The 14794-nt window shown below is 38.3% G+C and overlaps 1 protein-coding gene across 1 annotated transcript in view; it reads right to left on the reverse strand.

Annotated features, from left to right (window-relative positions):
• The window catches only part of LOC122795965 (endoplasmic reticulum resident protein 29-like), a 117157-nt gene that overhangs the window by 33693 nt on the left and 68670 nt on the right, over window positions 1–14794 (reverse strand). The window contains exon 3 of the mRNA XM_044064447.1: window positions 7043–7097. Within this exon, the coding sequence (XP_043920382.1) occupies window positions 7043–7097 (55 nt within the window). The remainder of the gene's footprint in view (window positions 1–7042; window positions 7098–14794) is intronic.

A 14794-nucleotide genomic window follows, 5' to 3' on the forward strand; every position in this document is an offset into this window, starting at 1 on the left:
ATTCTCCACCATTCATTTCTCATTACATCATGGATAGGACAAATCCTGACAATGAAGCACCTGAGAGTTATGGAAGAGGAGACTCTTTTGATTTAGAGAGGGGTGTAAAATAATTTCAACATAAATCCCTCAACAGGAGTTTGAGGAGATAGTCTCAGATACATCTGCTTCAAAGTTTCAGGAAACAAGTGACTGGACACAGATCACACATCTAAGAAGTTGGGTGTTCTACTTGAAGAATTTCTGTACTTATTATGACAGCCAACCCCCCCCCCCCCCCACACACACACACACACACACACACACACTTCATATGAAGATAAGTCTAATACTTACATGACAGCTATCTTATCTGAAAAGATTTATTTCTGCTATTGGCAGCTGCGGCTAAGAAGGCAGGGCATAAGTATCCTCACACAAATAGGTGATCAGTGGAAAACAACTGCTCAGCAATAGAACACAGAGAGCAGCATGGCTGCTTTGGAGGAAAGAAAAGTTAAAAGTGAGTAAAAATTAAAGCTGGTGATCTGGCAATATAGAAACTTGGATGCTTAAGTATCCCATAAAAAGTGAGGTACCCATAGTCTTCATTTACCTTTCTAAACAGAGCCTTTTCCTGGGTTGTCAAGAAATTATAAAACCTATTCCCCACAACCTTAGACACTAGTGAAGGAGGTCAGAACCATAAAATGTGGTCCCATACTTACATGACGGGTACTTCAACTCTATTTTGCTTTATACATATTTTATGGATATAGAAAATTGTATAAACCAGATCAGTACACAGGCTGTGAGTTATATAAGATTTTTGAACATTCATCCATCTATCCAACTTTCTATCCATTTATCATTCCATCCATTTACAGATAACCCACTTAATCCTTTACTGGGACACGGGGATGATGGATTCTGTCCAGGCAATCAATGGTTGTAAGGCTTTGAAGCTCATTTTGAACAAAAGGACAGGCTATAGCAGAATGTACACGCGCACGCACACGCACACACACACACACACACACACACACACACACACACACACACACACACACACACACACACTGATTAATGCAATGCTTTAACAGATATATCTTGTTAATAAGTGCTTGCGTACTTCTAGAAAGCAGTGTGCTGAGATGGTAGGGTGAGTAAATCTGTTTTGTGACTGTAACTGTGTATTAATAATTTTCTTTTAAAGAAGTGCATTGTAAGTATTCCCTTTGCCTGATCCATCTTTTTTATTTCCCTCTTCTTCTCGCACTCCTTCTGTCTTTTGAAAACTTTGCGGACTTCTGCATTCCACCACCAAATTTCCTTATGTACCTTATTTCCAAATCTGGTTTGACTTAGTATCTGTTAAATCATCATCATCATCCTCCTCATCACATGCTGTTTAGAGCTGCCACTATTCTTCTTCTGCTCTCCGTGTCTTCTCTTCTTCCTGAGGTGCTAAAGCCCTTGATTTTCCCCGAACTCTTGTGCTTTTACTCCAGTTAACTTCAAAGTCCTCAGCCTAGTCTCTGTTGATCTTAGTGCCTTCTCTGACTACTACTTACACCTGATTGTGCCACCAGTGGTTTATGCGGGGGGTAACTGTTTACTAGGGATGACTGCAATCTCGGATTTGACCCCCAATGCCCTTTCTGTACTAGAAGGAAGTCTATCTGAATTACATTTAAACACACTTCCAGATGATCTTCTGACTCTCTCTCTCTTATTTGGTTGAAGCATGTGTTAACCACATTTAAGTCATTTGCTGGTCAGAAGTATAGAATGGCCTCTCATTCATTATTCATGTTGCCCCAAGTATAAGGACCCAAGCAATCCTCATATCCTGTTCTGATATGAGCCTTCAGGACCCCCATTATCAAGCTCAGCTCATTTTGTCTAGCTTTATAACAGTTATCTTGCAATTGCTGCCTGAATGACCTAATTTCCTTGACATCACATCAGCACAAACTGAAATCATGACTGCCCTATCTTTATACTAGAGTATGAATGCCATGAGTCTGTCACTGATTCTGATGATATCCCTTACTGTCTTCAGAACACTGTCGCTCATCACACTTCCCACCCCATTTCTAGTCTGACCTCCCTCCAAGTAGTGGACTCTGGATAGGAGGACAAGAGACTTTCTTGCACTGTCCTTCTACCTTGTCTCCTAGATACACAGAATACCCAGCCTCCTCCTTACTGTCACGTCATCCACTTCCAAACCAAGTCTGATCAGTAAACCTATATTCCATGTTGTAATCCTTAGTTTATTTTTAGCATATTGACTGATTTTATGGGTAATTTTCACTTAGCAGAGCTGTCCCAGTTAACCCAGTCTGGGTAACTGGACACTGGCCAGCAAGTAGCTTTCCCAGGGCTACAGGATTTCATCATCAACAGCGACATTTAGGCCCCACAATCATTAGCAGTGGTCCCTGGCATAGGCTGGAGTAGGCCATGTACTCAACCCGTTTAATACAGGAAAGTACCCATGCCCCTTTTTGGCAACTGCCAAGTGCCTAGATCAAATGCACCAAACACTCTATGATGCATGTTCTCCTATCTATGGGATGTTATGCACCACAGCTGATGCCTGAAGAAGTTAGTCCACACAATGCTTCCATCCCCAAGGTACTACCTGGAGTCTGTGCTTCTGCCCACATCTGTACATTTTTTTGATGCCTTCTGATGACAGACTTCTCAAGAACAACTGGAGGGCTGGGTTTGAATCCATAACTTCATTCCTTGAAGTGGAAACACCCAGCATGTTTTTTGGAGGGAACCATACAAAAACAAGGGAGAACATGCAAACTCCACACAGATAATGATCGGGTAGGAACAAACTCTTAACCTTTATGTCTGTGAAGTGAAGATCTTAGCCATTATGTCTACATGTCTCACATACACTCACATAATATATATATATGTATATATGTGTGTGTGTGTGTGTGTGTGTGTGTGTGTGTGTGTGTGTGTGTGTGTGTGCATACGTGTACATATATACACACACACACACACACTATGTATATATATATATATATATATATATATATATATATATATATATATATATATATACACACACACACACACACACACACACACACAGCCACGCGCGCGCGCGCTAGCGTGCACACGCACACATACATAAACATACACATACGTTTGCAAAGAAAAAAGCTTGTTAAAAACATGTATACATAGTTCTATTGTATATACATACATATATGCACAAACAGACTATATATATATATATATATATATATATATATATATAGCTGATTCTCGATACATTTATTATTCAATATATAAAAAAAACTCTAAAAATGAAAGTTTGAAAATGACAATAATATTAAACAATCATCAAAACTTGTAAAAAAATATCATTCCCCACTCCCCTGTTAATATAAATATCCCAACTCCAATATCACACAACAGTGAAGAAAGAGAAAATATCCTTACCCCACTAACAGATATCTTGCACAGAAAAATTAGGAGCCAGTAATTACAAGTTGTGTAACTGAATCTGACAGATTCACTTACACCACTAAAGCAAAACAGATGTAAATGGTCACTTAGTTTGCACATCTCAGTGAAATTCAAAATCGACTATCAACATCTCCAATGAACTGAAAGGCTGGCTACACACACATATAAGTGCATGTGTGTGTGCATGTGCTTGTATTAGTGCACTCCCCAAAGTACAGCACACTCCAGTGCAAGGAGCACCAGAAAAGTGAATAACTCCACTTACATGCACACATAAGCAAATACACACATAAATATATTCCAAAAACCTGAGGATTTGGGGAAAAGACTGTCAACTGGTTTGACTGGTTTAAGTTCCATGCTGGAATAGTATCCTTTCTAGGTGGCGTCATATTTAATACCTCCTTGAGGAATTGTTTAACTGTTAGAAATGGGGCTATCAGTGGTGTCCATAAATATGCAGACTTAAATAGCTGAAAGTCTTAAGCTAGCCTTGACTTGTATAACTTTGAAAGGTACTGCTGAGTGAGGAGCACTGATGCTGAACAGTGGTCCTGATCCCCCTCTGGCACCATAGGGAAAACTTCTTGTACTTAGCTAGGTAAGATTTTCCCTGTACCATGCCTCCTAGCTTCCCTCATGATGTTAAGCATGTCTTCTGAAAAAGGTATACAAAGGGCAGTAGTGTCAAATAATTCATGGTGTTAGTCTGACAGGCCTCAGACTTCAGTGTATCAAAGAGCTTTTTAGCTAAATCAAAAAGTTTACATGATGAAGCAGCATAAATGTTTTCTCATTTCCATCTTTAGCAGGAGAAAAAAACAAAGCTGCCTTGACAAAATGATGCCATTGGAAACATCTTTGGGTTGGGCTTGGTATAATGGTTAAGGTGTTTGCCCGACAGGACCTTCTTCCTTTACTTTCTGGATCACTCTGTGGATAAGTATACAAAAACAGCCCTGCCCAAATGAAGGAGAAGATGTCCACTGTCTCAGTTCATGACTTGAACATTCAATATTTACAGCTTATTTACATATAATGCATTTTAGATTATCTAGATTTATATTTTAGAATTATTCATCAGATGACTTACGAAAGAGTTTACTGAAAACCTCAATTGTCTATGAAGAATGGCATGATGAACCTTTTCTTGACAACTAATTAAATTACTATTATCATGATGTCAGTTATTAGAAAACTAAGAAAAGTATTTCTGCAGCTAGAAAGAGGTGGCTGGGAACACATTTTTAGGGAGTGTAATGAGTTGGCAGACTTTGGAGATTCCCTGCAAACCGCTCTGTCGGAGATGCTTGGTGAGCGGATTGAATTGACTTGGGAGATGATTTTTTTGACCTATGTTACAGAATCAGAATTGCCTAGACACAGTAAAGCCTTGCTGACTTTAATTATGATGGCTGCCAAAAAAGCAATTACTAGAAAACCAAGTAACCAAGCCCAACAGCGAAAAGTGACACTGCAAGAAGAAAAAACGCTGCTCCAAAGCCACATAACGGTATTTTAATAAACAAATGTAAGCACTTTCATTTCTAATGCTACAGAAACATCATCAGACAAACAGATACACTACCTCACATCCTTTAAATACCATAAAAACATCACTTCCTTAAGGGATTAACCTCGCTTCCTTGAGGGAGTGGGGCCCAAGTGCAAAGCATGTTATACAACATCTTATGCAACATCTCACTTTCTAAGAAAGGTGGCACCAAAATGCAAGATATAAAGTTACAAAACATTTTATTACCTTCATAAAATCCTAGTGCATTTTGAATACTAAAAGCTAGAAAACATATATACAAACATAGAAGTTAATGCCAATAATAAAATTGCATTAGTTACTTTGTGTACTAAAATGTGCATGTCATTTTGTATTAAAAATCAAACAATACCTGCTTTCAACTTTAAAATAGGTTTGATCAATATGTACTCATTAAGCCCTGGGGGGTAGTGGCATTTAAAAGAACTTGCCAATACAGTCCCCTTTTCTCCACTAAGGTCTCCATGTCACCCCCACTGTCTAGTACACCCACCTTTTCCACGATAACAAATACAAATTTCTTAAAACCAGGACACATGGTGGAATGTTTATAAAGTGCATTACTTGTGTTTTTGCTCTTAATAGCATAAAGATGCTGATAAATTATCATATGTAAGGGGGCACTAGTTTTGTCAATATAAAAAGCAGAAGAAGTGTCACAAAAACTGATATAAACAACCCCCTTGGTGTTACAGTCATATTTACCTTTAACAGTAAGCAAGAATGGGCAACCTTGAACAAGGAAACTATTAAATTCCAGGATATACCTGCATTGTCAGCAGGCCCCACATATTTTCATTCCACACCCATTAGTGTGGCCATTCATTTGTTGCTTGTTGGTTTCAAAAATACCCTTAAGGTTTTTGTTATTTTTGTAAACGAATTTAGGTACTGGGCCCAACCTACTCAAAAGTCCCAATGATCCAAAAACTGTTGCCCAGTGTTTCTTAATCATGTCCTGTAATAAATAAATACCTGGATTGTATTGCAAAACAAATACTTGTGACATGTTTTGCCGATCATGTCGAGTGTTAATTCCTTGACCATCAAGATTAATAGAATTTGTACCCACATCATTGTTGCATAAAAGGGGCTTATATCTAACATCCCTATTTTCCAACATAATCAATGGTGCTATCCAAAAAATCTTTGGGATAACCCCTTTTGAGGAACATACCAACCAATTTTACAACCTCTACCTTGAGTGCTTCACCATCTGAAACCCACCTACATAGCCTGATTAACTGACCTTTTACTAAACTTTTCTTTTGCTAGATCAGATGCTGTCTAGAGAAGTGTAAGTAGGCATTATAAAAGCTTGGTTTCCTATATACATTAGGTTCATATCTGAAGTTCTCAAAGTTCTTATAAAGAATCACATCCATAAAGTCTATTGAGTTATTATGATGGTGATGAGTAAACTCCAAGAAATCATTAGAGTGGTTAAGGAAGTCCATAAAATTTTCTAAGTCCTCCAAACCTCCTTTCCACATAATAAAAATATCATCCAAAATTCTCAGATGCAAACCCAACATAGGTGCAAATACTGAATTTAAAACAAAATTAGTTTCCTAAAACCATAGGACAATATTGGCAAAGACGGGGGCACAAGCGACACCCATCTCAATGCCCATGGGCTGTTTGTAGTACTCCCCTTTGAAGTATACAAAGTTGTTTGCCAGGACGAGTTCCATAACCTGATATATAAAACTAATTTCATTTTTGGACAGATTAGAGCCTTTAACCAGAGCTTGGTGGAACCAGTCCAGTCCTTCATCATAGGGAATAAACAAAAAAAGGTCCTTTATATCAATGGTCACCAGTAGGGCATTAGACAAAAAAGGACGCCCTGAAATCAAGTTCAAAAATTGCCATGAATCTTTTAAAATGTGACTTTTGTTCACAAAAAAGTTTTTAATTTAATATCAACAAAGTTTGCCAGTGGTTCAGTCTTCAAACTCACTGGTGCCACTATAGGTCACAATGAAGGGTCAGTAACTGACTTACGAATCTTGGGGATACCGAAAATTCCTGGGATCTTAGGCTTGCAGTCAGAAATTCTCTAATGTGAAAAGTTAGATCAAATGTAATAAATATGTCTTCCAAAATGAGGTCTATACTATGATAAGCAATGTTCAAATCATTTCGTGATACCTCAACAAAAAAATCTACCATTTTGTAAAAATTCCAGCATATTTGAGGAGTACAAAATTATGTCCATGATGACAACACCCCCTCCTTTGTCTGGTTTCATAATTCGTATGCTGGAATTGTTGGCAAGTCTATGCATAAGTTCCCTCTCTTCACTCAAAAGGTTGTGGAACTTATACCTCCTATGGTTAGAATGCCAATCCCTGATGCTTTGCTCACATAATTGTTCAAAAAGATGTACATTTGTAATTAATGGGGGGGTTTGAAGGTATTAGATTTTCGTAGTAAGAGAATATCAGACCCTTGCTCATCAGAAGGTAAAATACATTTCATGTTCAATTTTCTGGTAAAAAGTTTAAGTTCCATTACCTAATCGACCAAATCAGATTTGTTAGAGGGTACATATTTAAAACTGTGTTGGTACAATGAACCAAACACAACAGAAACAATAAGTGATGAAAAATAGTAAGTCTTACAACCTTGAAATTCGTAAACGTTGTAAGATGCAGCAACATGGTCATTACCATCAAATGTGTTGTCAACTACTAGTTCTGGGATCATTTCCAAAGAGAGTTCTGAAAAACCTGTGTTTTTTTGACTGTCCCTAGAGGTAGGGTGACCATCCCCTCCCTTTTTTGAACCTTTCCTGAATTATTTTGGACCTTCGAGGGCCATTCTGGTCATTGCTGACATTATCTTGACCATTGTTGGCATCAACACCATCATTCTCTTCACTGTTGGAACTAAAAATACCAGTACTTTTTGGTGGCCTAGGGTAACATCCTTATTAGTATAGTCCTTAGTGTCCCTTAAGATTTTTTTCTGTTTTCTGGAAAAATAAATCTTTTCCTGTTCAGCCGCTTTGACAAAAATACATTGAAAACTGTCAATATTATGCTTAAAAAGCAGGCCATTTCTTAACTGTACGTCTAAATTCTTAAGTTCTTCTTCCATAGAATGCAGGTTCCTTAAATTCTCCTTGATAATGAGTTCCATTAGTGTAGAACCCATTTTGTCAAAAAAATCCAGAGTTCAAGGTGAAACACAGACCCAAATGTAACACCATTCAGCTATTTCCAAAGGTGTTCTTTTTTGCCAAATGCCCTACTGGTGATCATTGATGTAAAGGACCTTTTTTGGTTATTCCCCATGATGAAGGACTGGACTGGTTCCACCAAGCTGTGGTTAAAGGCTCTAATCTGTCCAATAATGAAATTAGTCTTATATATCAGATTATGGAACTCATCCTGACAAACAACTTTGTATACTTTGAAGGGGAGTACTACAAACAGCACATGGGCATTGCGATGGGGGCCGCTTGTGCCCCTGTCTTTGCCAATATGGTCCTATGGTTTTGGGAAACTAATTTTGTTTTAAATTCAGTATTTGCACCTATGTTGGGTTTGTATCTGAGATTTATTGATGATATTTTTATTTTGTGGAAAGAGGTTTGGAGGACTTAGAAAATTTTATGGACTTCTTTAACTACTCTACTGATTTCGGAGTTTACTCATCATCATCATAATAACTCAACAGACTTTTTGGATGTTACTCTTTACAAGAACCTTTAGAATTTCATATATGAATTTAATATATATAGGAAACCAACCTTTTCTAATGCCTACTTACATTTCTCTAGCCAGCATCCGATCTGGCAAAAGAAAAATTTAGTAAAAGGTCAGTTAATCAGGCCATGTAGATTGGTTTCAGATGGTGAGGTGCTCAAAGCAGAGGTTGCGGAATTGGTTGGTATGTTCCTCAAAAGGGATTACCCCAATGATTTTTTGGATAGTATCATTGATTATGTTATGGAAAACAGGGATGTTAGATATAAGCCCCTTTTATGCAACAATGATGTTGGTACCAATTCTGTTAATCTTGATGGTCAAGGAAATAATACTCAACATGATCAGCAAAATGTGTCACAAGTATTTGTTTTGCAATACAATCCGGGTATTTATTTATTACAGGACACAATTAAGAAACACTGGGCAATGTTTTTTGGATCATTGGGACTTTTGGGTAGGTTGGGCTTAGAAGCCAAATTCATTTATAAAAATAACAAAAACTTTAAGGGTATTTTTGAAACCAACAAGCAACAAATGAACAGCCACACCAATGGGTGTGGAAAAAAAATGTGGGGCCTGCCAACAATGCAGGTATATTCTGGAGGTTAGTAGTTTCCTTGTTCAAGGTTGCCCATTCTTGCTTACTGTTAAAGGTAAATATGACTGTAATACCAATGGGGGTTGTTTATATCAGTTTGTGTGCCACTTGTTCTGCTTTTTATATTGACAAAACTAGCGGTCCCTTATGTATGACAATTTATCAGCATCTTTATGCTATTAAGAGCAAAAACACAAGTAATGCACTTTATAAATATTCCACCACGTGTCCTGGTTTTAAGAAATTTGTATTTGTTATTTTGGAAACGTTGAGTGTACTAAACAGAGGGGGTGACTGGGAGACCTTAGTGGAGAAAAGGGAACTGTATTGGCAAGTTCTCCTAAACTCTTAAATGCCACTACCCCCCCCCCCCCACCAGCACCACCGGACTTAATGAGTACATATCGATCAAACCTATTTTAAAGTTGAAAGCAGGTATTGTTTGATTTTTATTACGAAATGACATGCATTTTTTTAGTATACAAAGCAACTAATGCAATTTTATTATTGGCATTAACTTCTATGTCTGTATATATGTTTTTTAGCTTTTAGTATTCAAAATGCACTAGGATTTTATGAAGGTAACAAAATGTTTTGTATCTTTGTATCTTGCATTTTGGCACCGCCTTTCTTAGAAAGTGAGATGTTGCATAAGATATAGTATGACATGCTTTGCACTTGGGCCCCACTCCCTCAAGGAAGCGAGGTTAATCCCTTAAGGAATTAATGTTTTTATGGTATTTAAAGGATGTGTATCTGTTTGTCTGGTGATGTTTCTGTAGCAATGGAAACAAAAGTGCTTACATTTGTTTAATACCATCTTGTGGCTTTGCAGCAGCACTTTTTCTTCTTAATTACTAGAAAACAGAAATCAAAGTCAAGACCAACTTTAGTAGAAGTAGTAAATATAATAACAGGCATAAAACAACTGGAATTGAGATCTTTAGAAAAGGAAAGGAGCAAACTACACAGGAAAAAATGGGGATTTGTGGGAGCAATATATGCAGAGAAGGAATGAGGTTTAAGAGGCGGGATTTGAATGAGTCATATAATGCTTAACTGACAATGAATGGATAGATTATAAGTGATGTATAATATTTGCAACTACAGTTGTTTCAATGGTGTCTGTGATCTATAATGTTTGCAACTAAAGTGGTGTCATTTTGTGTTTTTCATTTATATAAATATAAGATTGCCTATGTTACACGTGATAATTTAATAAAGATCTTTATAAAAAAGAGCATTTCTGCAGCTAAAAAGACATCATACACCTTCAGACACCCGCATCTATAAATGTACTTTGAGATCACTCAAGCTTTAGAAATAAAGAAAAAAATTAACCCCAAGGTTCTGTGATCTTAATCAGCTCAAGCCACAATATGTGACTAAATGGGATTTGACTAAAAATATTTGCCAAATCCCATACTGAACAAAGTAACGTAAGTGCAAACTTTGTACCTATTTGTCAGACCAGAAAAGATGAAAAGATGACCTTCCATTCTTTCTCCCTGGATTTAAGGGCTTTCTTCTACTATTTATAGCAGTCCTCAAGGAGGACTCTCAAAAGCACTTCTTTGATGGCTCAGACAGAACATAACAGGTATGCCCTAGGTTCATAGGCTCATAAGTACTTACTAGGCTATTGATTTGTGGGGAACTTTAAAATTCTAGCCATACAGTCCCATGAAGTTTTTAACCCTTATATTTTAAGTATGAAAACCAAGAGAACATTTATATGTTGCCTCGGGGTTATATTACAACATTGAAACATTGTAATATCGAACACCAAATGAGCGACACGTATTCATCGGAACGCATTTAAGTGATTCAATGAATGCTTTACAGGGCAAAGATGTAGTTGGCCAACTACACAGTGTTGCCCTTTTCTCCATTACAGTGCGATCTCAGAGTTTGCATATTTAGTTAGGGGGGGTGTGGAGGGCAAAGCCCCCACGTAGTTATATTTGTAAGTGTGTGTGTGTGTGTGTGTGTGTGTGTGTGTGTGTGTGTGTGTGTGTGTGTGGGTGTGTGTGTGTGTGTGTGTGTGTGTGTGTGTGTGTGTGTGTGTGTGTGTGTGTGTGTGTGTGTGTGTGTGTGTGTGTTTGTGCAAGCAAATTCTTTCCCGGGGAAAGAATTTGCTGTTTTGACCATTCACGCTTTAGTGCATTCGGTCTTTGATGCGGTCGATGAAGAGGTGTTTGCCGTTATAGCACTATCTTCAGTGTTATAATACAGAACCATTGCCTCTGTCTAATGAGTGACAAAGTGCTTAACCATGAAGTGAATTTGCAGTTACCCATCCATTCATCCAGAATACATTTGAATAATATGACAGGAGTACTTTTCTTTTATGAGAGGAGGATTGAGATTTCAAAGTATGAAAGCATTTTGGCAATAACATATTCATATATATATATATATATATATATATATATATATATATATATATATATATATATATATATCTACCATTCCAACATGTTCATTTTATGTTGCAAAGGAGACTGAGATGTCTTGAATGGGTGCTTATGGCTTCCATTGGACTGACTTTGTGAATGCCAGTAGGTCTGACAAGGACAGGGTCTGTTGAGGTTCTGTATGCAAGGCAGAGAGCACCTCTCCGTGGCCTGTACAAATAAATGAAGAAGAGAAGGTAACAGGGGCCTTTGAGATGATCTGTTGCATAGTTTTATGATTTAGGCCTTTAATTTTCTTTAATAAGAAAGCATACACTGTGGGCTTTCGAAGTTGTTTTCAGATGCTTGGGTGGGTGAATACCAAAGGAGGCATTATACTCAGCATGATCAGCCTGATAAGTGCAAGAATACACAGTGAAATAATCCCTCAACCTGGATGCCATACTCTTTGTAATAAGTTGTGTGCACTAAAAAGAACTTTTTTACAATAGTAGAAACATGGTGATCAAAAATGCAGTCTATTTGTCTACGCATAGGTTCCCAGGTCCCTAACTACTGGATCAGATTTTTAGAGATTATTGTGTTGTCAGTGTGATACTTACAAGAGACTATGCTTGCTTGTTGAAGAATACTATTATACATTTTCTTGGCCAACCAGTTTTTAGTCCATGGTTTTGACACAGCTGTTATCCATAGGTTCATATAGATTCATAAGTGTTTACTAATCGCGACCCACTACAACGGCCTTTTTTAGCCTAGCTATGCATCGGCAAATCTTTGACAAGGATTCTGATACCCTTTGATAAAGTGTAAGCATGGGCCTGGGAGAGTAACCATTTACAGGTTATCTATGTCCATTAGAGACATAGGTTACAAACCAGGGATGAATTTCCAGTTTCCCATTCAATTGTCCAAGTTGCACTTGAACTGGGTTAGGGAGGAACTCTGCTTCACATGGATGGGGAGTCTGTTCCATAGACGGGGTAGTCCCTGTGATACATATTGGTTGGGAAATACCCTTTTGGAGGCTCTTGATAACCTCTGGGGAGTTTATGATGACCCCCATCTTTATATTCATCTGCAGTCTTGGTCAGCCATAAACCCTTAACAGTAGCTTTGACCTTTGAGAAGTAAAAGCCAAAGAGGATTGGCCCAAGCATGGAATCCTGGAGTACACTTCTAGTGACAGGACTTTTGTTGGAGGAGGTAGGGCAGCCCACACTACCTTCATGGGTTCAATTAATGAACCAATTTGATTTGGTATCCAGTGAATTACATAGTGATTAGCATTTATCTGGGATAGTTTATCTATGATACTTGAGTGTGGGATGGTGCTCAGTGCCTTTGCAAGGTCTAGGTATGCAGTGTGTAATGGTTTGCCCTCATCCATTGCTTCAGTAACCTTCTTAAAGAAGTTAGCCAGTTTAAGTAGATAGAATCTGCCCTTGAGATATCCAAACTGGCTTGGTTCAAGGGGTTGTAAACTACCTATATCCTTATTTATTAATTACACAATGATCCTTTCCATTGCCTTATTGATGAACCTGGTTACACTTATGGGTCTATAATTTCTCTGGTCTATTGAGGCCCCAGCTTTGTGCCAGGGGATGATTGTTGCTGTCTTCTATTAATCTGTTACAAAGAGAGAAAGTCTATTTGGGAGGCTTATATTGAATAGCCTCTGTAGAGGGTCTGTCAGGCCATGTTTCAGGCTAGACAGTAAACAATCCGGTATGCTATCAGGTCCCAAAGAAGCATAGTGCTTTGCAATCTTTTTCTTCAGAGAGTTAAAGAGGGTGTGTGGATGCTGGTATATGAGCTGGAAATGTGTGTGTGTGGGGATGGGGGGGGGGGGGTGGACCTAGAGCTAAATTTATCCAGCAGTAGATTGCCTGTGTCCACTGGGTTTGAGTATGTCATATTTAATAGCTTTGCACAGGGCTGAACATTGTTTCTGAGGTTTCTAACATAGTTAAAGAAGGCTTTGAGGTTGTCTTTTGCCTGGATGGCTATTTTTACCTCATATCAAGCTTTGGCTGATTTGATCAGGGTCCAGAGTTCCCTGTTAAGTTTAGCAAGAGCATTTTTGGCATCTAGAGAGTTACACAGATTTGTACATGCAATTAACTTTTTCCTTTATTAGCCTGTACAGACTGCTTGTAATTGGGATACACCACATGAGTTTAGTTTTTAAATTTGTCTTTGTACTTTAATGTCTGAATTTATGAAGTCCAAAAAGCTCTTGGCATACAGATGACAGAGGAGTAGTTGGACGTCCCCCTATGAAAATAGTGTCTGGCTAGATGTGTAGACACTCTGTACTAGTCATGCTAGAGTTCGGAGGTATGGGCCAAGGGGAGCATAGAGAGGGTCCTCTAGATTAATACTTATTAGGCTGATCATCAAGTATAATGCCCCCTTTGGTATGTAGGTTCATAGGTTCATACTAGGCTATCTGCCCTAGGGCATTTATAAGCCTAGCCAGAGTGTGTTTGGCTTTTGCCACCCATTTTAAATTAATTTTGCTATGCCTTTTTTTGAGGTTAGTATACTGTGCCTCTGTCTAACAGTGACACAGAAGTGATAGCCAGGGTAAACCTACAATCTCCCATCCACTCATCAAGATTCCTCTTGAAGACAGTCAATGTGGGACTCTGCCTAACCTGGACTGGGATTTTATTCCAGAGTGAAGGGAGCCTCTGGGTTATAGATCTGTCCCTCCAGCATGTCCTATTTATTTCAGTGCTGAGGTTCAAGTCTCTCGCGGTAGCGTAGCTCGATGGGATTTGGATTTTCTGAGGTGCAACATGTCCATTAATTCTGGGTTGGACATGGCTTTGCCTCGTCAGGCACAGATACGCCTCTGAGCAGGCGGTATGCCACTGAGTAGAGCTGGAGTTTCTTTAACTGGGCAGCATATGGCATCTGTTTGAGCCCTTTGATCCTCTTGGTGAGTACTTTTGGGGTCTTTCAGTTGCTGCAGGTGTCTGGTAAGTACATCCCAAAGGGGCATTGTGCTCAATTA

Source organism: Protopterus annectens, chromosome 2.part2 (genome assembly GCF_019279795.1).
Source record: "Protopterus annectens isolate FY-2018-M chromosome 2.part2, PAN1.0, whole genome shotgun sequence".
NCBI classification, from domain to species: Eukaryota; Metazoa; Chordata; order Ceratodontiformes; family Protopteridae; genus Protopterus; species Protopterus annectens.